At 41.1% G+C, this 25,772-nt stretch overlaps 1 protein-coding gene across 1 annotated transcript in view; it reads right to left on the bottom strand.

The window, feature by feature from the left end:
- Window positions 1-25,772, bottom strand: part of LOC120299967 (pseudouridine 5'-phosphatase) — a 179,337-nt gene that overhangs the window by 102,964 nt on the left and 50,601 nt on the right. Inside the window, exon 2 of the mRNA XM_039325357.1 lies at window positions 22,850-23,068. Within this exon, the coding sequence (XP_039181291.1) occupies window positions 22,850-23,068 (219 nt within the window). The remainder of the gene's footprint in view (window positions 1-22,849; window positions 23,069-25,772) is intronic.

The raw sequence follows: 25,772 nt of genomic DNA, 5'->3' as shown, positions 1-25,772 counted from the left end.
GTCTATATATGTGCTGGACAAACAGTTTTGCTAAGGCTTTAGCGGTGGGGATTTTTGGACAAGGGATGTACTTGTTTTGAGAATAAGTCTGTGACCACCCAGATTGCTGTGTTTCCATTACTTTCTGGTAGTTCTAATATAAAGTACATGGAGATTTCCCTCCAGGAGGCTGAGGGGCTTGCCACTGGCTGTAACAGTCCGGGGGCTTTCACTTGCAGTCTCTTAGCAGCTGCACAATTCAGACAGCTGGCCACATAGCTCTCAATGTCCTTTTTCATAGATAGCCACCAGAACTGTCTTTTTACTAGATGCAGTGTTTTCACGATCCCAAAGTGACCTGCTGGTTTCGTGTCATGGCAGAGTTGCATAAATGTAATCTTATGGGTTTTGGGGATGTACAGCTTCTCACCCACCCATGGCACACGTTTTTGTGGCTCTGGAACCTTTCATCAGTTTCTAGAGCCTTCCTGAATTCTATCCCTGCTTGCCTGGCTATTGGCTGCTTTAGTTTTGTCTGAGCTCTTGTGGTTACTTGCATGAGCAGCTTGGAGATGGTTGGCTGGGAGCTATTGTACTGGGGCATGCGGGATAGGGCATTTGCCAGGAAATTCCTCCCGCCTGGCAAGTGTTTGATTTTGAATATAAACCGGTGGAAGTGTTGTGATCACCAGGCTTGTTTGGGGGTGAGTTTTCTAGAAATTTTCAGGGCTTCGAAGTTCTTATGGTCTGTCCAGACCTGGAATGGAATCTTATTCCCTTCCAGGAAGTGCCACCAGGTGAGGAGTGCCTACCGCACAACGTACGCCTTTTTTCCCCCATATCACCCAACATTGCTCCATGTCAGAGAGTTTTCTGGATGTGTAGGCACAGGGTTGCAACTGCCCCTTGTCGTTTTCCTGTAGCAATATTGCTCCTACTGCTACGTCACTTGCATCAGCTTGGATTACAAATGGCTTATCTGGGTCAGGGTGTTTTAGGACTGGTTCAGCTGAAAAAAGTCTTTTTAGTCTTTTGAATGTGGCTTGACATTCCATCGCCCAGGTTAGTAGCTGACTAGGTTTTATCGAGCCTCCCCCTTTCGTCTTTAGTAAGTTTGTGATAGGCAGGGCTATCTGGGCAAAAGAAGGGATGAACTGACGGTAGAAGTTAGCAAACCCCAAGAAGCTTTGTACTTGCTTTCTCATGCGGGGTGGTGCCCAATCTAGCACTGCGCGGACTTTCTTGGAGTCCATCTCTATGCCTTCGGTTGATATGCAGTAGCCCAGATAGTCAATTCTCTGTTTGTGAAACTCGCACTCTGACAATTTCGCATAGAGGTTGGCTGCTCTGTTTTTTTCAAAACTGTTCTGACTAATTTTATGGGCTCCTCTTTAGTCTCCGTAAATATAAGGATGTCGCCCAGGTAGACGAGGACCCCTTTGTATAAGTGCTCCCTCAGTACCTCATTGATCAGCTGCATGAAGACCACAGTGGCTCCCTGCAGCCCAAACTGCAAGACCTTACATTGGTAGCATCCTATAGGGCAGTTGAATGCGGTCTTCCACTCATCCCCCTCCTTAATTCTAACGTGATAGTAGGCTTCCCTTAGGTCCAGTTTTGTGAAGATTTTACCCTTTGATAAGTGGCACAGGATGTCTTTCATGAGGGGGAAAGGATACAGGTTGCTTTCACTTATGGCGTTCAAGGCACAATAATCCACGCACATGCGCAATGTGCCATCTTTCTTTTCCTTGAACAGGACTGGAGCCACTACCTTTTTGGGGGAAGCTGGCTCAATGAAGCCCCTCTCCAAATTCTTATCTACAATTTTTTTTCATTTCTCGTAGCTCCTCAGGGCTCATGGAGTACAATCTAGGCTTTGGGAGCTTTGCTCCTGGCTTGATTTCTATCGCATAGTCTGTGGGTTGGTGGAGGGGTAGCTCGTCTGCCCATTCCTCGCCGAAGACTTCAGCAAGGTCCTTGTACTCCTCGAGTATTTCGAGCAATGCTTTTTCCTCCCCCACTGCTGCTTTTTCCGGAGGGGAACTCTCAGGAACTCCCTGGGGTGGTGATCCCGTTCGATCCCCTTTTGGGAACCTGAGTTCCACTGTCCTCCAGTCCACTTTGGGGTTCCATTTCATTAGCCACACCAACCCCAGTATTATTGGGCAGTCCATGCCTGGGTTCACCATGAACATGGTCTTGTGGTCCCCCAGGGTGAGGTGGATCGGTAGTGTGGCTAGAGTAGATGGCATTCTCCTGCTATGGACCCATCTAATTGACCGAAGGATATAGGTTTCTTCAGTCTCCTCACTGGAATGCCCAGGGTTCCCACCAGTGTTGGGCTAATAAGGCAACGCATGCAGCCGGAGTCTAGTAGGGCTTTAACCTTTACAGCTTCAGGCATGGAGGGGGCTAGGATAGTCACTGTCCAAGTGAGGGATACGATGGGTCCACTTACCAGGGTTTCGTCTTTGGAGTTGTTGTCTGACAAGTCGGATGCTCCCACAGTGTAGACCGGGGTTCCCTTCCCCCATTGGGGGAATGTCAGGAGGGGGGAACTCGACGGCCTCGGTGCCTCTCATGGCTGGTTCTCGCAGCTTGGCAGGTGACCTTCCCGACTTCCCACTGGTGTCTGGTCGGCCTTCTGCTGGGGTTTCTTTGAGCAGCATTCTGCAGCACAATGTCCCTCTCTCCTGCACTTGAAGCAGTCATGGGCTGAGACTTCGCGGGCTCACGTGACGGCTCTGGGGGTGATCGGTTCCATGGCTTCCCTCTGTGATGTCTCTTGAGCAGGCCAATCTCGGCTTCCTCTGCCAGGATGTACCAATCATGCAATTGGTGTGGGTCTCCCCAGGGAAGGCAGGCATTGTAGAGGTCGTAATTCAGCCCATCCTTGAAATGGCTAAGCAGGATATCTTCCGGCCAATTCAGCTTGCTAGCAATGGCTCGGAACTCCTGGGTGTACTCAGCCACTGGGTATCTGCCTTGCTTCACCGTCTTAATCTTCTCACGGGCCTTCCGATCTGCCAATAGGTCCTCGAATTGTCGACTAAGGGAGAACATGAATTGGTTGAAGATCTGGAGCTCGGGGGTGTCGGAGTCGTGCAGGTCTACCACCCAGTCAGCTGCCATGCCATCCAGGGCTGCCTGTATGATGCGGATCCAAGCCTTGTGATTCGGGATGTCTCGGCTGTATTCTTCCATGTAGTTGAGAACTTGGGTTAAGAAGAACCTCAGGCACCGTGGCTCTCCCTGAAGCTTCATGTCCAGTGGCAGGAACCTCTGGATGAATCGATGCCTGTGGTGTCGTCCATCCCAATCAGCAGCTACCATGCGGCAGGGAGTGGGGGCTGCCTCCGTGATGGCTGTAGTCTCGGCTGCTCTGCCTGATGTTCCTGGGGTTTCAGCTTCGGACTCCCCCTCAGTGTCTCTTTTGCTGCAGCCCAAGTTAACAGTGTGGCTGCGGGGTTTGGGCTTTTCATCTTTGAGGGAGACGAGGATTGATTTCATCAGGTTGATTGCCTTCTCCAGGATCCAGTTCGACTGTTCCCCGCAATCTTCCTCATCTTCGCTGAGGTGCAGTGATCTCTCCATCTCTTGCTTCGAACCCGGTTGGTGGCTGCCTCGCCTCAGCATCACCTTTCTTGATTTTTTTCTCCCACTAGTCCTTCTTGCCTACACCTATGGACCAGCGAGGCTTACAATTGTGCATCTCCACCACCTCTTCCTCCGAGGTGTAGGATGTCTTGGAGCCAGAAAGCTGGCAGGGTTCCAACCAGAGGGCTCCCCTTTCGCAGTGGCTTCCTCCTTCTCTACAGCGGTGTCCGACATGGTAGATTTTGCAATGTCCCCCAGCAAGGTCTGTCCTTCCGGGTTGACCTCTATTGCAGGCCCTGTCTAATGTCAGCACCCGCTTCATTACTCATCCCAAGAAAGCAGAACTCATGGAAGCAAGCTCTTCCAAAAAGAACTTTTATTTGGAGAAGCCAATAGTGCGCATACTAGACAGGATCTGAGGGTTCCCCCTCAGATCAATAATTTAAAATGTCCCCAAGCAAATCGCACCCCCTGGTTCATCCAGACAGTTCAAACCAGCCAATCTCCAGGTGTTAAGTCTATTGTGGGAAAGGGAAGATAATATCAGGCCAGCTCTGGCTGTAACTGCGATGATTAGGCGATTCTTCGCACCTTCTCTTGAGAGAGGAGAGATAAGCCGGATGCTGGAGGCTGCTTCCTTTCTACCTCCCCCTTTTCTAGTTGACAGTTTAAGGAGATGAAATTACAGAAATAGTGCAGGAAAGCAAAGTGTTACATTTTAGTGGTAGAGGAAGCTAAGAAATAATGCAGGAGAGCAGAGTGTTACATTGTAGTGATACAGGAAGCCAAGGCAATAAACCCGCGAATATTCCCCCCTCCCCTCTAGGAGAGGGAGAGAAGAGAGAAGAGAATGGAATTTGGGTTCAAGAAAGAAGCAAGGGAAGTATGACATCAGACAGATATGGGTTCTGACAAGGGGGCTATAGATACATGCAGGAAACAGAAAAAATAAATGCAGTTATGTATTAAAGAACTAATATATATATATATATATATATATATATATATATATATATATATATATATATATATATATATTGTTGTGCTGGATGTAAAAAGAAGGCATATACGAGTTATAATATTTGAAGGGATGTGTTTTGGTGAAGAGAAATAAAAAAAATTCCGCAGGATAAGGGAAAAAATGTTCAATATTCCAGATGAGCATAATCAAAGGAAAGGAGAAATGGAAATATGTTGGATCGCACGAATTAATGATAAAAGTAAACAAAAGGGTACTCAAAAAGTAAGACCATTTTGAAGCAACAATAATGAAAGATAGCTTCTAGCATAAGCCATAGAATATAATCCAAACCAGTGCATTAAAATTTAAAGAGCGATTTATAAACTCACGACGAGAGCCTAAAGGAAAATTTCATGGATAAAAATCCTAAAGGGGGAGACACATGAAAAATATAACATAAAAGCACAGTCCAAAAACTACCACTAAAAAAAACAAAAAAACAGAACTCAAGAAGAAACAGCATGGGTTTCAGAAAGATCGATCTGATTAAAACGAAAAGAACAAAAAGGAGAAGTATACAAATGGAAAAGAGAGACACATAAACTCAAGCAGAATATCAGCAGCTAGCCCAAAACCTTCAAAGATGAAGTCAGGAAATCAAAGGTCGGAATGAACCCCCAGACTTGCAAAACAAAGGTCAACGATAAAAAAAAGTTTTTTCAACATTATGTATAAAACACAGGAAACAAGTCAGGAACATTTGGACCACTAAAAGAGAAGATGGCAAGGAATCTAAAACAGGCAGTAGTTAGAGAGAAAGCAGAAAACACTATGAGCCCATCTACCAAAAACATAACTGTAAAAGACAGACTAGAAATACAATTAAATAAGCAGAAGAAAACAGTAAAAGATTACCTATCTGAATCTTTGAAGGAATATAAATCACCAGCCTGATGTTACATCCCAAAGTTCTGAAGGAGGCTGCAGATGTTATCTTAGAACCATTGTATCATATCTTTACAAAATCGTGAGACGGGGAAACTACCAGAGGATGGAAAAGAGGAAAAATTTGTTTGGAAAAATTTGTGGTTAAGTTGTGTCCTGAGCCTGAAAAAGCAGGCTCGGGACATTGCATTGGTCCGGGCATTCCAAAAAGATGCCCAGGCCAGACAGAGCGGCGCCGCCTTGTGTGCATGCGCAAGGTGAGAAAACGTTCTGTTCTTATGGTGTCACGCCGGGCTTCTGGCCATATAAAAAGGCCTGCGTGCCTTTTGATTTCGCTTGGTTGTTGTAGAGAGAATAAAGTGTTTTGTTCAGCATCACCATGGGTCTCATCATTGCACAGCGACGACGTATACAACACGGTGACGAGGATGGGATCTTTTACAAGCTGAACAAAAGATTTAAGGACTTACCAGGAAGTCTGAAGAGGGGAAGATGGCGTCTGAATCAGCGTCCCAGCCTGCCAGTATTATAGTGTCGCTGGGGGTGAGCTCGGCTAAAGGCTCTTTTCCAATAGCAGTTTGTAGAGGAAGCGAGTGGTTGTGAAGTCGTAAACTGTATGATGTCGAAGATTGCAGCTTGGCTGATTTCGCGTCTCCCACCCAGAGAGAGGAATCCTACGTAGCACGGGAGGCGAAAACTTCAGAGTAAATCAGACTACAGAAGATGGCCTGAAGGCCTAGCAACTCTTTTGTGGCCTGGCAGGAAGCTTTTGACTTCCTGGGCCACAGAGAGAGCATTGGTGGGCCCCGGCACCTCTGGAGTCAGTAAATATGCTGGACTGAAGAAAATTGATTGAGGAACACTTTCAGCCAAAGTTATCTGTCATGCTGGATGCACACGTGCGAGCATAGAGGACCAGAGGCTGGTGAATCGATGTGGACTTTATTGCGGCCTTAAGGCAGCAGCCAGAATTGGGAGTCAAGGATCTGGAAGAGAGGCTGCGGCGAGATCGTTCGTATGCAGTTTTGGGAGCAGAGGACTTACAACAGAAGATTTTGCAAAAGACGATGTCTCTTTCCAGACGCGCTACGAGAGGTGGCAACTGAGGAAGCAGAGGCGGGGGGGAGGACTTACAGCTCACCAGGAAACCCTCCAGACACAGTACTGGCCATCAAGAGGACGCTCGAGAAGGCTCGAAGAGGATACTGAAGAGGAGGTGGACAGACTTCACCAGCCAGCTGAAAGGAGGGAAGAAGGAACTTCCGGACAAGGCCCCAGCATTTTCAATGCTGTTTTTTTTTTGGGTTTGCAAGGGGGGGGGGGGGGGGGGAGGTGCTACAAGCGAGTGGACTGCGGTTCCGCTCCGCCATTGTTTACAGGGCATGTGGCAGCAAGGCCACATCGCATCTGTCTGTTTGGGCACCAGAAGGTCCAACCTCGTGAAGGAATTGCATCTGAAAGGCTTGATCAGGGCCACAGAAAACATGTAGGGGTATTCTTAGGACGGACACACAAAATTCCTAAGAAGAAAGTTTCCATTAATGTAAGGTTGCAAGGGGTTCCCCTATCATGGAGTTGGACACTGGGTCCCGCTCTCTCAATTATTTCTTTTTTTTAGTTATTTAAAAGTTTTATAAATTATTCAATATAAACCCCACCGCTCCCCCCTTCCACTTCCCAGAGCTGATTACAAGGTAAAAAAGAAAATAAAACAAACATTAATCTAACTAACACATAACCAAAAAAAAAAAAAAAACCTTTATTACTATCCCAATCCCAAAACCATAAAAACTTAATCCTTTTCAAACAAGTATTAAACAAATTAATCAAAAATTAATAATATAATTTACAAACTAATTAATAATTATTAAAATCTACTCAAAAGCAAGATATACTTTTCAATTTCATATTTCTTCTGAATGTAATCAATCCATCTTATCAAAACCATAATATAATTTTCTTGTGAATGACCTTCAAGAGCAGCGATTTTCGCCATTCTGCTAAATTAGACACTTTAAGTATCGTTCTTCCAAAGTGGGCAATAAGTTTTCTTCCAATCTTGCCCCAACAATAATCTGAAGTGTTATAAGGAGTTCAACATCAATTAATTTCTTTAACATCAAAATTAAAATAATACCCCCTCCCCCCCCCCCAAAAATAATTGCAGAGTAAACTTTATGTTTCTCTTAAAAATCTTGGATATTCATCAAATCTTAACAAAACCTTTAATATCTCTACAAGTACATCAAATGGAAAATACGGTTGCATCTAAATTTCCACATCTCCAACATGTGGGCTGTAAATTCGGATACATGCGAGGCAACTTTTGGGGATCCAAATGCCATCTATAAAACATTGTAAAACAATTTTCTCTTAAATTTTGTCGCTTGAGTTAATTTTACATTTCTAACACAAATTGTCTCCATGTATACCAATAAAATCAGCTCTTGAATATTGTGCACCATTTAATCAGACAGTCTTAACTAGACTCTGTTTCAGAATCCAAAATTCTATTAAAACATTATAATTCTTTTTATATGAGCTCGACTTGATCCTTAACTGTTTACCAATTCACATCCTCTAAAGTAATACCAACCTTTGATCTAGACCCATCTCACTAACAATGGTTATAATTTAAAACCAAAGAATAAAACAATATTTTCTTGCTTCAACTTAAAAGTTGAAGACTTTAATTGCCAATGCTGCCCAACAAACTAAGTAATTCTCTTAAGAAATCTTATCCAAATTACTCCCAGATACGCCGCCTATCAACGTGTCCTGGAGACCCCACATTGGAATTTTATAATTAAACTCATAAGGATATTTTCCAGAACGCCAACCAGGCACTTTCAAAATATGGGTTTTAAAAAAACCTGAATCAAACTTTATCATAAAATTAAAATACAACATGCATCCATATAATAAATCCCATCCTCAAGAGAAAGAAATTTTTAGTTGTTTAAGTGAGCCAATCACTAATCAAGCGTTAAAGCCACGCATATAATACAATTTTATAATAGGTGCCTTCAATCCTCCTCTTTCCAGGTATCCTGTATAATTTTAAATTTACTCTTTTGGCTTTTTCCCTGCCAAAATAAAATTTATTAATCCCTTCTGCCATTCTTTCCATATTAGCATCTTTTTTCAAAATAGGTATCATCTGAAATAAAAAGAAAACTTGTGAAGTTATATCATTTTAACTGCGAGATTCTCCCCAACAAAGATAATATGTAAATTTTGCCAATCATTTATATCTTTTTGCACTTTTTACCCATAATGTCTCTAATTAATTTTTTTTTTGTTACAATTTAGCATTAGAGCTGTTAAAGAACTATAAATATTAACTTTTTCACGATTTCAAAACCTGTTATATTAACCATAATATCTTTAATCTTCATAGACATATTTTTCGATAATATTTTAGTTTACTATTATTTACCTTTAAAACCTGAAACCTTCCCCATACTGAGTTAAATTTCAACCAAATCCCTACGCCTCTGTCAGTGAGCTAAGTCACAACTCAATAATCAGCAAAAGCCTTCTTTCACTATAATCATTCTGTTTATTTTATCCCTTTATTCTAGGTTGACTCCCGAATTTTAATAAGTAAAAATCTCATGTTGTTTAAAACAAATAACAATGGGGATAAAGGACATCCCTGTCTTGTTACCCTCTCAATTTAAATGCTTCTGTTAAACCCCATTAACACTATTGATTTGTGCAAATTCTTGGTGATCTATTGCCTTACGGGCAACTAAAAAATTTATCCCCAAAAATTTCATTCCTCTACTTCTCTAAAAAAAATTGCCAACGAATTGATCAAAAGCTTTTTCAGCATCTAAAAAAATCAAAGCAGCAGGGATTTGATTATGCTTATCCCAAAATACTCAATAGATTACAATTTGTTCTACATATATTCCTATATCTTCCTATATAAAATCCAGATGGTCACTATGAACCAATCACATTAATCTATTTGCAATATTTTGAAAAACTTTATAATCTGTGTTCAAAGGATTATAGGCCTCTAAATTTTTGGACTGGCGTCAAATCTGATTCCTCCTTGGAATCAATGATATAAAAGCACTTCTCCATGATGGAGGTACCTCTGCTCCCACAGATATTATTAAAAAGTTCCTTCAGGGTTCTATCATTTCTTAGAAACATTTATAATAAATTGAGTTAAAGCATCTGTACATGGAGCCTTAACAACTTTCAATGTTTAATTGCCCAAAAATTCTCATCGAAGTACATTAAACCATTAATCTCATCTCTTGATCAGTAGTAAGTTTAGGAATGTGATTTTCTCTATCTGAAACTTGATATTTTCAATAGCATATAACTTTGATAAAAATCTAAAAAACTCCTTTAATCAAATTTTGTTGATAAAAACTTCTTTACCCTTATTATTTATTTTTTTCTATAATCCTTGATTTCTGTTGACTTCGTAATTGGTAAGCCAATCACCTACAGTTTGTTGGCATAGTTACAAAACGTATTATGTGGCATAACCCAAATTAATTGCAATTGATCAATTATTTAACATATAAATTGCCCTTAAGCAACACATAGAAGCCTTTAAATTATTAACCAGTGTATTTAATGAAGAGCCTTTTCCTAAATTTAATCTCTGCTTCCAACTCTTACATTTCTAAATTGTTTACGTCTAGCATATTATTCATATAAATCAAGACCATCTTATATAGCTTATGGCGTCCCATACCACTGCATCGAGGTACCCTTATGGCATATTCAAAAGAAAAAAAATCCTTTAAATTAACTCTACATTCTCTGTAAATTCCCTCATGTCTAATAAATTTTCATTCAATTCCAAGTCATTCTATTCCCATGTTCAATAGATAACTCATCCATACAGGATATGGTCTGATAATATTCTTGGGAATATCTTGGCATTCTTCACCTAGAACATAGATCTAGTAATTAAGAAAAAAGTCAATTCTAGAGTAAGACTGAGCCCTTCCGAAAAAAAAGGTTACAGTTCTCTCCTTCCTATTGCTGTTACGCCCAAAGTATCTAGTTCCAAATTCAACCTTCAAATCAAAACGGGCTTTAGGTAATTTTTGAATGATTAGGAGTTTAAGAACCCGTCTTCTCTTTAATTGAGTCTAAAACCCATTCCAATCTCCCATCATAATACTGATTTGTAATCCAGTAGTTGAATTATTTTCTGATGTATCAATCTTATAAAAATATTTTTGTTGCTGATTAGGAGCATATGTCCAATGACAAGACTTTCTCTTGCCAGGAGACTTACGGTGACTGCGCCGTGCGCGAGTGGACGGCTACTTTGTAGCCGTCCATCTGGTGTAAGTAAGACTCGCTCCTGTTATGACACATGCGGACACAGCGTTCAGCGGTTTCAAAACCCCCTCCCGGGCAAAGGGGGGGATAGAGAGTTGTCTGCTAGTTGTAGAGCCTCGTATGCACCCCCAAGTTTTTTGGGGGGGGGGGTGAAAAGAGTTGATCCCACAAAGTTCAGACTGTCTCCGCTTCCCAAGCTGCTTTTGTCCTTAGGACAAAAACGAGCTGCTGAATCACCTCGTTGAATTAAGCAAACTGGTGACGATTTTTTTTTAACAAGGACAGAGCTGAGTAGAGGATTTAGTTTTTGCGTTCTTTGTTGTATTTGGATTTAGTTTTCAAGACTTGTTTTTAGATACTCGCTTCTTGTTATTTTTTTTCCTTGTTGAAAGGGAAAGTAAAAATGGCAATCGGCAAGCCTCTCGGTGTTTTTTTTTTTTTTTTTTTCCGGAAGCTAGAATGATGACCGCAGGCCTTTTGGTTGTCTCTTTTTTTCCCTTTCCTTTTTTCTTTTTTATTTTTTTTTGATTGGAATGGAGGTAGTATTATATTTGTTTAATTTCGTGTTTTGTTTTTTGTACTTTTTGGCACGTTAAAAAATGGAACAGATTTTTTCATCTAATTATTGTTTTTTTCTTCTCCTCCTTTTTCTTTTTTGAACTCCTTCGTTTTATTATTAATGATCCCTCTTGAAGGATTTTTTTTTTAATTTATGGAGTAATTTCTTTTTTTTTTTTTTTTGCTTATTCTTGCAAATTTTTAGAAGGAGTAAAGTTTTTTAAGATGGCCCAACGCATCAGTAATCTTACAGCTTCCAAGGTGGCTTCTTCTGCGGTGTTATCCAGGGCAACAACCTAATTAATAGCACTTCACCTTCTTCTTGCCACATCAACAATGGTGAAGGACTTGCAAGATATGATGGAGATGTTTATACTTCAACTTAGGGGAGAAATGAAAGAGATTTTCAGAGGAAAAATAATAAGTACTTTGAGGCAAGAGATAGTTTTGACTTTAAAGGAGTTGCTCTGTCTTGAAAAGTTGAATTCTAGGTAGGAAGAGGTAGCGTAGTAAAAGTGGAATTGAGGAAGGAAAAAATTTGAAAGTATGGAAAAAGAGATGAAAAATTTTCAAGATGAGATTCTTATGCTTCAAATATAAACAAATGGAATATGCATAAGAAATCAGAGGTTTCATGAGTCTGTGCAAGGCATTTGAGAGAGATGGTGGCAAAGGACTTTGATGTGATTCTGAATAGAGAAGAAGAGAAAATACTTAGTGGAATTGATCAGACATTAGAGCTAGAGGTACCTCTGGGTGGCAGAGCAAAAGAATTGCAAGAGATATGGTAATTTACTTTGGGAAAAGATCCTGCGCAATGAAAATATACAAGCTTTTTCTAAGAAGAGGTTTCAATTGCTTCACAAGCCTGTTATCATTTAAAGGGGATTCCTCCCACCCAAAAATTTTAAGAGAAGAAAGGAGTTAGCTTGTTAGCAGACGAAACTAAAAAGAGACAAATTTATTTAAGATGGAGTTCCGACTGGAATGGTTGTGAGCTAACTGGGGATACGTTATAGTCTAACTGTATAAAGCAAAAGATTGTTGATACTTCGGTCTGGGGGATGCCTCTCGTCACCTATTATGTTTAAAGCTTTGGAAGAAAAAAGGCATAACTGCAGTCTGACGTGCGTAGAATTATGAAAATTGGAAAACTTCTGTTTGAGGGGGCCTCAACAAGTAGAGATGGAGGAGGCAGAAGACAACCTGTGCAAACATATAATTGTAAAGAAAAGTAATCAACAGAAGAAGTGTAAGAAAGTTCCACAAGTATGGTTCCTGAAATGCGGGAGAAGTCGGATTTATAAATCTTTGGAGCAAACCCCCTTTGTAAGCCAGAACTGCAGTTGAAAAGCCTATAATTAATTAAAAATGGGAGGCCTCAAACAAGTAGAGATGGAGGAGCAGAAGATAAACTGGGACAACATATAATTGTTAAGAAAATGATCAAAAAAAGAACGTTCAAGGAGGTTCCACAAGTATTGGCTTGAATTTGCGGGCGAGAAGTAGGATTATAAACTCTTTGGAGCAACCTTTAAGGGCCAGAATTGCAGCTGAAGAGCTTATATAATTAAAAATGGGAAATTTTCAGACCAGGAGGAACACCTGTGCAAACATATAAACGTAAAGAAAAAGTAACATATAAACATAAAGAGAAAGACAACAGAAGAAGGAGGTGAGAAGCTTCACAGGTATGGTCCTGAGGTTTGGGGAGAACCAGGCACTCACAAATTTTTGGAGGACCTTCAAGGGCAGATTTTAATGCATTTTTTCGATGTTTAGGACAAGAGAGACTGATAAGGATTGGTGTATAGGGGATGCTACTGGCTATGGGACAGAAGATTATGGAGACTGACTGAAAATTTTAGAAGGAAAAATACCTTCTTTAAGAGGTGTATGGAAAAAGAAGAAGGAATGTGTTTTACTGTGGAGAATTGTTATGATAAGATTAACACAGGTATAAGGAATTTTAAGGTCTTTACGTAATGTTTAAAATATGTGTGTTGGGATACTAATATAAGTATCATATGAAAAGGCTTAGAGTATATAGAAAAATGATGGATAAAATATAAATGATATGAAAAGGTCTAGAGTATACTATAGTTTGTTTAAGATGGTTTCTTTCTTTTTTTTTAATATTATTATGATATTAAGAGAATTAAGGTTTAATTAAATTTTAGATAAGAGTTTAAATATAAAGTATTTAGTTTAAACCTAATTAAATGAGTATCCAGTCTTAATGGTTATAATGAAATGTTTATATTACTTATTTGTGTCCTAGAGTAAAGAAAGAGGGAGATTGAGATTAGATCTTTATATTGTATGCATAGATATTTAAAGAAGGTAATGTTTAAATTTGTGTTTGGCGATTCTTTATAGAATTGATGGATAATAAGATAAGTACAATATTAGAAAAGGTTTAGAGATATATAATATGTGTTTAAATTAAGGTATTTAGATTGTTTTTAGGATTTATGTGTTTTAAGTTTTTTTTATTTCTTATTTCTTTTGAAAAATTTTAATTAAGCCGTACTCAGCTCTGGGAAGGTGAGGGAGGGTATGGGAGGTTTGGGGGAGAGGGGGGAGGAATATGGGAGGGTGGGCGGTTTGGAGAAGGATTTGTTTGTAAAATTCAAAAATTCAATAAAAAAAGACTTCTCTTGCCATTAATAATAAGTCAATAATACATATCTTCCTGTGGATAAGAATCAATTACTTTGGTAATAAAATTGTTTCCTCACATAAAAATTACTCCTGCTTTTTCTGCGGAGCAGGGCTGTTAAATAGCTCCCAGCCAGGAGTTAATCAAATTATTTTTCATCCTTTAAAAGCAGTGGTTCTCAACCTTCTAATTGCCGTGACCCAGAATACCAGTTCCCATGTGTGGTGAACAAAAGCTTACTCTACAAACCGGGTGCCAGGGGCATGGCCAAAGGGAGGAAAAAATGGTGGACAGCTTGTTTGGCGAACCCCCGTGAAATGGTCATTTCGACCCAATGGGAGTCCCGACCCACGTGTTGAGAACCACTGGCTGTTAGCAATAGAGTCTCTTGCAAACATATAACCTCATTCTTATGTTGTTTCAAATAGTAAAATACTTACTTTCTTTTCTGTGGTGAATTCAAATCATTAACATTCCATGTCAGGAACTTTGCCATCTCTCATGGCTTGAAGCCTTTGGAACACTGCATCTAAATCCGCAGTTGATGACCTCTTCGGTCTTGTTCCTCCCATTGGCTCAGAAGTAGCCGCCTATGTTGAAACTCCAGCATCTAACTTTTGTTGTTCTTTTTCTTTATGTTTATGGGCTGCACGAGTCATTCTCTGTTCCCTTAGATCTTCTCTTATCTCCAAACACTGTTGCATTGATTCAACCAACAACTCTTCTCCTGTTGGTGACATTGCTCCTGCAGCCAACTGTCCTTCATTTCTTCTAGATCTTGGAGATGGTGGTGCACCTGCTTTCAGAACAGAAACGTAAAAATCTCTTGCTTTTAAAATTGTATTTAGTCTATAACGTGTTCCACCATAATTCACCACTATGCCAACAGGTACATCCCATCTAAATTGAATCTGACGCTTCTTAAGCTCCTCAGCCAAAAAAGCAAAATCCTTTCTTCTTCTCAGAATTTTTGAGGGTATTTCTTTTAGAATTATAACATCTTGAGCTGCAATATGAAATCTTTGTTTATAAAAGGCCTTCATAATTTCATTACGAAGTGATCTTCTAGAAAAGTAAATAACCACATATCTTGGTAGATTTCTCTGCTTCGCAATCCATGAATTAACTCTAAAAAAATTTTCAATATCTCTCAGCATTTCATCAATTCCACATCCCAAAATGGCTGCTAATTCTGCTGCAATCTCTTCTTTCAAGTTTTCTTGCACATTCTCCTTCAGCCCTCTTATTCTCAAAGCAAACTCCATATCTCTGTATTATGACATTATAATTTCATTCTGTGCTACATCCACATTATTTTCAATTCTTTCCACTCTTCCTTCCATATTCTCTCAATTATTTCAATTAACACATTCAAAAGGATATGCAGCAGCACTGGCCTTCGAGTTAAACTCAGGCCATTGAATCTAATACTTACTGATTTTCGGAATTCTATGGTGTATGTTAAGGGGGAGGCCATCCTTAGAGTTCAGCATAAGGATTTTGAAGGTCCCCTAGATGTGGTGGTTGTTGGGGGTGAACGTACGAGTCTTATTGGACTCGATTGGTTTGAGGCCCTGGGAATCCAGGTAACTGGGCTGCACCATTTGCAAACGTTGAGCCTTGTAGAAGTCTGCAAGGAGTTTGCAGATGTGTTTAGTTCAGAGCTAGGATCCTACAAGGGGCCTCCAATTTCGCTACAGTTAGACCCAACCATCACGCCCATCAGGGTTAAGTCTAGGAGGGTACCTTTTGCCCTCAAAGGAAAGATTGATGCTGAGCTGGACAAATTGCTCCAGCAGGGCATTTTGGAACCTGTGGATTCTAGTCCATGGGAAACCACCATAGTAACGCCTCTAAAGGCTAATGGGGAAATATATATGTGCAGACTATAAGTGCACGCTGAATAAGGCACTGCAACAGCACGCTTATCCAGTGCCTGTGGTAAGTCACATTCTGGCCTCCCTCAAGGGGGGGCACATTTTTGCGAAACTTGACCTGGCACAGGCCTATCAACAGCGACCTGTTGATGAGGCAGCTGCAGAGGCCCAGACTATTGTAACTCACAGGGGGGCCTTCAAGGTCAAGAGACTGCAATTTGGGGTAAATGTAGCCCCTGGCATATTCCAAAGTGTCATGGAGAGCACACTTCGAGGTATTCCTGGGGTCTGTCCCTACTTCGATGACGTCCTCATTGCTGGGGAATCATCTCAAAATTTAGCAAAAAGATTAAGGGCTGTCTTGCTTCGTTTTCGAAAAGCAGGCCTTAAACTAAATAATAAATGTAAGATAGGAGTCACTTCTACTGACTTCTTAGGATTCAGGATTGATGCTCAAGGCATTCACCCTGCTGAAACTAAATTGCAAGCTATCCAGCAGGCCCCAAGCCCTAAGTCCAAGAGTGAGCTGCAAGCCTTCTTGGGCTATTAAATTTTTACCATGCATGTCTCCCACATAAAGTTGCAGTGGCAGAGCCATTACACAGGCTCTTAGACAAGCAGGCTCCTTGACAGTGGACTAAAGTCCATGACAAGAGTTTCAATGAGGTTAAGGCCTTGCTCACTTCTAATGCTGTTTTAGCGCATTTCAATGAGCAACTGCCTGTTTGCATCGCATGTGATGCATCTCCTTATGGAGTGGGAGCTGTACTTAGCCATCTGAAGGCTGATGGATCACAAGTCCCTGTGGCCTATTACTCAAGGACTCTGTCTTCTGCAGAGCGAAATTACGCTCAAATTGACAGAGAAGCCTTGGCCATAGTGGCTGGCATGAAGAAATTTCATGATTTCTTATATGGCCGCCATTTCATGGTCTATATCAGTGGTTCTCAACCTGTGGATCGGGACCCCATTTGGGGTTGAACGACCATTTCACGGGGGTCGCCAAACAACGCAGTCCGCCATTTTTTCCCCCTTTTCCTTAGCTATGCTACTCCCTTTTATTCTATTGGCTTTTGAAAGCCAATAGAATAGATTCTCTTGAATAGAGTCTAATTCTATTGGCTTTCAAAAGCCAATAGGAATTGTCCAGGCTGTCTCTGCCCTGCTGAGCCCGCCAAAGGTCCCATTCTGCAAATGGTGCTGCACCAGTTGAGTAGTCCTCGACTTACGACCGGTTGAGTAGTCCTCGACTTACGACTGGTTGGGGGTCACGGCATTAAAAAGGTTGAGAACCACTGGTCTATACTGACCATAAGCCTCTGCTGGGTTTGTTTACCACTAACAAACAGACCCCACATATCATTTCTCCTCGTATGCTGAGATGGTCCATTTTCCTGTCAGCATATGACTACACATTAGTTCACAAACCAGGAAAAGAAATGGGTCATGCAGATGGCCTGAGCAGATTACCCCTAAACCAATTAGAGCCAGATCCTGCTCCGGCCATTAATATTCTTTCCATTCAGGAGTTGCCTGAGTCTCCCCTCAATGCTAGGGATGTGGCTGCAGAAACTGCCACTGATCACACGCTTACACGCGTGCTGACATGGGTTTTGTCAGGATGGCCTGACAAGTGCCCAGCTACTGAGTTCCAAAGCTTCTGGCACAAGAAGCATGAGTTTTCCACATTCAAGGGTTGCCTGATATGGGGTAGCAGGGTAGTGATCCCGGCCTCATTGAGGTCTAGAATCTTGATCTCTCTGCATGAGGGACATCCTGGAATAGTCAGGATGAAAGAGCTTGCACGCAGCCATCTTTGGTGGTCTGGGCTCGATAAAGCCATCAAGGCCCAGGTGCACGGGTGCCAAGGGTGCCAACAGGCCTCAGGCTACATTATATAGGTGGGAGGAAACTCAAACCCCATGGTCTAGGGTGCATATAGATTATGCTGGGCCCTTTCAGGGGCAATTCTTCCTGGTTGTTGTTGATAGCCATTCCAAGTGGCTAGAGGTTGTTCCTGTTTCCTCCACTACTACTGCCAGGACCATCCAGGTGTTGAGAGGAATTTTTGCATCACACGGTCTTCCAGATGTTCTGGTTTCAGATAATGGCCCTCAATTTACCTCTTCTGAGTTCCAGGCTTTTCTTCAGGCCAACCTGATCCGGCATGCAACATTGGCTCCCTTCCATCCATCCTCCAACAGACTGGCAGAGAGAATGGTGCACACCACCAAAGATGCCCTCAAGAAACTGACTTACGGTAACTGGCATCACAGGTTAGCAGATTTCCTTCTTGCACACCGCACCACACCATGCACAGCCACAGGGAAGAGCCTTGCTGAACTCCGCTGGGGTCGCCGCCTCATCACTAAACTGGACAGGCTGCACCCTGACCGGGTGGCTTCACAGGTGTGGGCACCTAGGAGACTCCAGGTGGGCGATCCGGTTTGGGCAAGAAACTATGGGCCTGGACATCTCTGGGTCACAGCTGTGGTCTGCAAGGTCTCTGGGCTGTTGTCATACGAAGTTGCATTGGGGGACAGCCGCGTTCTTCGCAGACACATACACCAACTGCGTTGTAGACTGGACTCCCACCCTTCCACTCCTGGCTCTGCTCTGGGGGGGGGGAGGACTATAATATGCATTCTGGATCACAGTTTCCCAGGCCTAACAGGCCCTCACTAGCTGTTACTGAGGCTGTTTGGGATTCATCCAAGGTTCCACAAGTGCTCCAAACAGGAATTCACTAGATAGGGGGTCATCCCACACATCCGTAATTACTCCAGACAGGGAGTCACACCGGGGGTATCCACAGTATTCACATATGTCAGATAGTGCTCCAGACAGGGAGACTGACCGGGGGTATCCACACAAATCACGAGCAGTAAGAGAAAAGGAATTCCATCAAGGGTGCTTGCCTAATTCCGCAACTGCTCCCAAAAAGAAGTCACCAGCAAAGGGGGTTGCCATGGAGGCAACTCCTGACTCTGGCACCTTTAGCACATGCTTGGGGGCCACAGAGTACTGGGGCACTTTCGCTACCCAGCCCTCTCTGTCTGCTGGCCTTGGGCTCGAGGGACAGTGTTCCCAAAAGGGGTCCATTGTGGACTCGGGGACTTCCACTCCTCCAAGGTATACTGGCTTGGACTTAGAGGGTCCAGCCAGCCAGCAGCGGGGCAGGTCAACCAGGTATTCAGGGCAGCAAAGTCCTGGCCTGCCTAGCCTGGTAGGCGAGCAGGTAGTCCAGGCACCCTCACCAGGGTCACCTGGGGATTTAGGGCAGCAACGCCTAGTAGGTAGCCTGGTAGGTGAGCAGGTGGGCCAGACAATCTCTCCGGGCCTTAGAAGGTCACAGAGAGCCAAGTGCCCACCCAAACATCTGAGAGACTTTGTGAGGTTGCTGTCAAATCATGAGGGACCTGTTCATGAGGCCCCTGAATAACGGGAGTAACTCGTGGGTAGATTATTTTGTATTATTTTTGATTTTGGATACATGTATTGTATTAATAAATATTGAAGGGGGTTTGCCTGAGGGCAGACTCAAGTATTCCACACTCTTTGCATTTGAATAATGCAACTGTATGCCACTCTTCCCAATGCATGATGTACATGTGTGTACGCAAAGTATGTTCCATCTAAGGGGAAGGGGTGTTGTGTCCTGAGCCTGCAAAAGCAGGCTCGGGACATTGCATTGGTCCCGGGCATTCCAAAAGCTGCCCGGGACCAGACAGAGCGGCGCCGGCCTTGGGCGCATGCACAAGGTGAGAAAACGCTCTGTTCTTATTGGTTGTCACTGTCTGGGCTTCTGGTCATATAAAAAGGCCTGCATGCCTTTTGATTTCGCTTGGTTGTTGTAGAAGGAGAATAAAGTGTTTGTTCAGCATCGCCATGTGTCTTCATCATTCGCACGCGAACGAAGTATACAACAGTTAACATCTTCAAAAAAAGGGAAAAAAACAGATCCAGGAAACTAGAGACCAATCAATCTAACATCAATATCTGGAAAGATACTGGAAAAAATAATCAGAAAAATACTGCAAAAAATAATAAAAAAACAGATCTGTGAACATTTAGAAAAAATAAAGTTATAAATAAATCTTATTTCATTCTTTGACAAAGTGACTAAATTAGTTTATTATACCTTAATGGTACTACATCTACATGGAGGGAAATAAGCAGTGGGGTACCCTAGTGAGACCACATCTGGAATACTGCAACCAATTTTGGTCACCATACTACAAAAAAGATGTTGAAACCTTGGAAAAAGTTCAGAGAAGAGCAACTAAGATGATCAAAGGCCTGGAGACTAAAACATACGAAGAATGGCTGCAGGACTTGGGTTTGGCTAGTCTAAAGAAAAGAAGAAATAGGGGTGACATGATAGCAGTATTCCAGTATCTGAGGGGATGCCACAAAGAAGAAGGGGTCAAATTATTCTCCAAAGCCCAAGAGGGCAGGACAAGAAACAATGGTTGGAAATTGATCAGCTCTATTCTAAGGTTCCATCTTAATCCCAATACTTCAATATTTTCATAAATGACTTAGATGAGATAATAGAAGGGGAATGCATCAAATTTGCAGATGACACTAAGCTGGCAGGGAAGACAAGCTCAGGATCCAAAAAGATATTGACAGACTAGAACAATGAGCCCTATTGGGGACATGATAGCAGTATTCCAGTATTTGAGAGGCTGTCATAAAGAGGAGGGGGTCAATTTATTTTCCAAAGCACCAGAAGGTAAGACAAGAAACAACGGATGGAAACTAATCTAGGAGAGAAGCAACCTGGAATTAAGGAGAAACTTCCTAACAGTGAGGACAATTAACCATTAGAACAGCTTGCCTTCAGATGTTATGGGTACTTCATCACTAGAGGTTTTTAAGAAGTGATTGGACAGCCACTTGTCTGAAATGGTATAGGGTCTCCTGCTTGAGCAGGGAGCTGGACTAGAAGACCTCCAAGGTCCCTTCCAGCTCTATTCTGATTGATTGATTGATTGATTGATTGAATGACTGTTGCAAAAAGTGTTTTATTACAGAGTTACATAGAAATGATAGTAATACAATAAATGTAATTAAAATGATATAAACTTTAAGAATTCAAGAAAAAACATAAGCAACAATTGATAAATCATGAAAACCATAAGATTGCAGGTACATATGAGTTACTAAAGTCATGTTAAAATATAGTGGTATGTTTCTGGTATAGCGATATAATTGGTTAATTTGTATGTAAAAATTGCATCTGACTAAGCCCAAGGAAGGAAGGAAAGCAGAAAGAGAGAATGCAAAACTTTATGGGAATTAGTTTATGGGAACATGATGAAGTACTATGAGAATAACTACGTGGTCATCAGGAGTTGAAAATAACTGGATGACAGATAATCAATCCTGAGAAGTTACAATGAAGAAAAAACTTGGGACAGCAGGAAATGTGTAGACCAAATTTTTGCTCTTTGCTAGATTACTGAGAAGTTTATAAATGTGAGAAAGTTTATTATTTTAGAGCTTCAATGGTATCTACTTTGTGACATTGGGTATTTTGCTCTGTAGTCCTAATGGACAGAGTTGCAAAATTGTTGTACTTTTTCAAAAACACGACATCCAGAAAATTATTTTGCTCATGGCATTTCTCCCAAAAGACAAATTTTCAGAGCACTAAATGTTAAGAAAATATTTTATATTCTATGTAAATTTTATGGGGTTTTGGCAACTCTCTAATTCAAAAATCTGAGAAATGAACTTCCATTGTTGTGCTACTTCCTGATTAGCTAAAGTTAATTAGAATCCATACCACATAAAACATAAAACCATGCTGCTAAGTATTTGCTAAAATTAGTGATCCATAGAAGTAAGCATGAGAGACTTTAAATTATCTTTAATGTTGAAACAGATTGGAGACTGCATTACTGTTGCAATAACTTCCCGAATTTAGACAAAAATGAAATATAAAAATAAATTTCATTAAAATCTGTTTTAAAAAGATGGACTAATGATAGAGGAAGAGGAAGATAGCACCAGTTTATTGCTTTCTTTTTTAAGTTTCATAGCATCAGATTCATTATTCATATTTATCCTGTGCTCAAATGTATTCAAACATATAAATGTATATATATGAATTACTAGTTCTAAAGTAAGAAAAAGTACTATATTTTCGGTGTACAAGAAAATAGTTTTCAGAAAAAATATTAATGCATTTTTCAGTAAATTAATCATGTTCAACAAACTCTATAAAGTAATATTTTGCTGCCAATGGTAAGTCCAATGAGTTATCATTATGCCTTTTAAGAAACCATGAGAATGGAAAGGCTGACAGCAGTTTATTGCAGATTCCATGGACTCTTTCCTCTTTCCAGCAGTATTTCCAGTAGTTTATAAACAACTGCACTGTACTTTTGGAAAAGGTAAAGGTTTGGGATGGATATTTTCTCCACTGCTTAGAATAAAAGTTGACAGAAGATACTTTCATCTGAACTTGTGTTTTATTTGGGGTTGGTCAATTCTTTCAATTTCTGCAGAAGCGCATATTGAAAAGCTGGCCATCACCCTCACCTCTCATGCAGATGCTACATACTGGAGCAGAAAAGGTTTTTCTCTTTCAGAACATTGAGATACCTTTATTAAAAAACACACTTTGATCTGCTGATGGAAGGAAGATGATCATCTGTAGTCATATAGTTCAGAAAAAGCCCTCATTATTGCTGACCAGTTTTTTGAAACTGCATTTAGCATAGAAATGATAGCATAGAAAGATTACAGGCAAAACAGCTTATTTTTCTATTATCACTTAATTTCTATTATATAAAGATATTATTGGAATATATCTCAATCTTTCTTAAGTTCCAAAGCAATGCTAAGTTAATCAGACACAAGAAAAAGTATCCATTAGACTGAAAATGTAAAGATAGAATTTGATAGGCACACTCAATTGAAGAAACAAAATACCTGGCATCAACATAGCTGTAGGAAACAATTTTTCTTGCATGATTTTACTTTCATGTAACAGCTCTTCTTTGGTGATTGGGAGATCTAGTGCATCGCAAATGATTTCTGCTCCTTCCAATGCTTTTTTACCCATTGCTAAGGATTTCACATCCCAGGTGTAGGTTTTCCCAAAACGACTGCAGATTTCTTGGAACACAACAGTATAAAGATGTTCAGTATCTGTGGAACAAAGAAAAGCAGAATTAAAATGATATTTTCAACCAAGTCAGTTAGATCGACAAATCAAAAGAGTTGAAATTATATCTAAATAATATTCTATTCTTTCAAATAGTATAGTATCTAAATGACTAAATGACCAATCAGAAAGAAGTGGACTATAGGCAGTCTCACTTAACAACACTAATTGGGACTGGAAATACCATAATTAAGCAATGAGATCACAAGTCAAATCCTGACTTTGCTAACTTGAAACATTCTAATATACTGTTTGAGTCTAAAACTTAAAGTACATCTTCCATTTTGTGTTCATCTAGTTATGTTTTCCATATGAACATCTTTTCTTTTCATATCCTAATCTATAAGCCCTAATTTACCATGTACAAATAAATATATATCATTGTATTTATTAAAGGAGTTTGTGGCCTGATTCCTGTTTTATAAACTATTCCTGCTGGACATGAGCCCTTGATTCCTGCTCATTTATTTAAGAGCATGAATAAGGACACTAACAGTTAAATTCTTAAGAGCATAGTGGGGATAATGCAACATTTTTTATAGTAGAATATTTTTCAAGAAAATACAGGTAGTAGCACATATTAAATAAGGAAGGAAGTAACAAGCTAGAATAATATTTATCATAATAAAATTGGTTTCAGACCAGAGTTTTCAGGGAGGACAGCATTTAAGGTTAGGGAGAAAATATCATTACCCAAAGAAAGATCTAAAGGGAAGACAAAACCTGAAGTCTATAAACTGAGCAGTGACCAAATATTTTTATCTTTTTCAACAAGGGAACTCTAATTTTTCACAACTCTAATTAAATTGGCTCCATCATCTGAACAACATCCTTAGAGATCTGGATATCTACCTCATAAGACCATATTTAAAAGTATAATGCAATGTATAGTTGCAATATAAAATTTTAAGACCTTATTGTTCAACTAAAACAATGTAAGTAAAAAAGAAATCTTAATTGGAAACAGAATGATAAATTTAGAACTGCTGATGACAAATGAAGAGGGAAATCTAGTATCCCAAGAATAATATATATTCTATACTAAAAATAATTTATTTTTCCAACTTATGAAAAGGACATTAGAAGTTGTTCAAAAGATACTACATAATATTGCTACTAGTATCACTAGATTTGCAACTAACTATATTAATATTATAATGCTGAAAATTATAATAAAGGAATTTAATAGCAAATAAGTTTTCCTTAGGCCACTTTCAAGAATATAAAGCTTAAGGTTAAGGATCAACCCTTTTCTTGAATTTGTTATTTTAAAATATAGACTTATGACTATAATGGAGGTTATCCATCATGCTCGTACGTTGTGATGATTGTACAATTTTATGACTTTTTTGTGTCAGTCATTAAGACAGGGTTGTCAAACTCAATTTCATTGAGGGCCGCATCAGCATTGTGGTTGCCATTGGGGGGAGCGGGGGGGTGGCTGGCATGGGCATGGCCTACTGGGTGGCGTGTCTAGCATGGGTGTGGCCTACTGGGTGGGTGTGGCCAGCTCAATGTCACTTGCATCAGGGGCACCTGTGCAGGCCTGGGCAAGACTGGGGCGGATCTGAGGGTCTCCAGCAGAAAGGAGGTAGGACCGGGGCAAGCGCCAGGGCATGGTCCACTGGAGGAGCCTCACTGAGCCTCAGGCTGTACACAGGGCCCCTGGATGGTGGCACGGACTGCCTGGAGCCCTGGGCAGCGAAGGTCGAGCGCCCAGCCCAGCCCTTGAGCTCCCCACAGCCCTGCACTTCCCTGAGGGGGCACCCAGCTGCGCTTACCACCTCAAGGCTGCTACTGCTGTGCTCACTCTCCTTGGCCAGGTTGCTCATGGTGGGTGTAGGAGGGCAAAGTGCCTGGGTCAGAGGGAGGCCGACTCCCTCTACATGAGAGGAGAACTGGCTTTGTAACCAAAGCATCCTCAGCAATAGCATGGGAGACCACCAGGGGATGGCGAAAGGGCAACAGGGCTGCTGGTGGCCAACTGCTAAGGCAGGACTTCCCTGACCCTCCCTCCCTCCCTCTTATTCCAATCTCCCTCCTTCCTTCCTTCCCTCCCTCCCCTCCTTCCCTGCCTCCCTTTCATTCCCATCTCCTTCCTTCCTTTTCTTTCTTCCTGTTTCCCTCCCCTCCTTCCTTTCTTCCCTCCCCCCTCTCTGTACCCAGGAAGGGACGAGAGGAGGGGGAGAGGTTGGCAGCGCTTCTCTCAAAGAATAAGAGAGTTGGAAGAGACCTTTGAGGTCTTTAATCCAAGCCCCTGCTCAAGACAATGGAATATCCAATCTCTACTTAAAAGCCTCCAGTGATGGAGCATCCACAACTTCTGAAGGCAAGCTTTTTCATTGGTTATTTGTTTTCACAAGTCCTTAGTTCTAGGCCAGTGTTTCTCAGCCTTGACAATTTTAAGGCATGTGGACTTCAACTCCCAGAATTCTACAGCCAGCATTGCTGGCTGTGGAATTCTGGGAGTTGAAGTCCACATGCCTTAAAATTGTCAAGGTTGAGAAACACTGTTCTAGGCTGATTTTCTTCTTGATTAGTTTCCATCTATTATTGCCTTCTGATGCTTTGGAAAATAGATTGACTCCTTCTTCTCTGTGGCAGCCCATCAAATATTGGAACACTGCTATCATGTCACCACCCCTAGTCCTTTTCACTAAGCTTGTTGTTGTTGTTAATTGTGAAGTC

This window comes from Crotalus tigris, unplaced genomic scaffold (assembly GCF_016545835.1).
Source record: "Crotalus tigris isolate CLP2741 ecotype Arizona unplaced genomic scaffold, ASM1654583v1 scf7180000024329.380248, whole genome shotgun sequence".
NCBI lineage: Eukaryota > Metazoa > Chordata > Lepidosauria > Squamata > Viperidae > Crotalus > Crotalus tigris.
The sequence above is the reverse complement of the archived record's forward strand: the minus strand, read 5'-3'. Positions and strand labels throughout refer to the sequence as shown.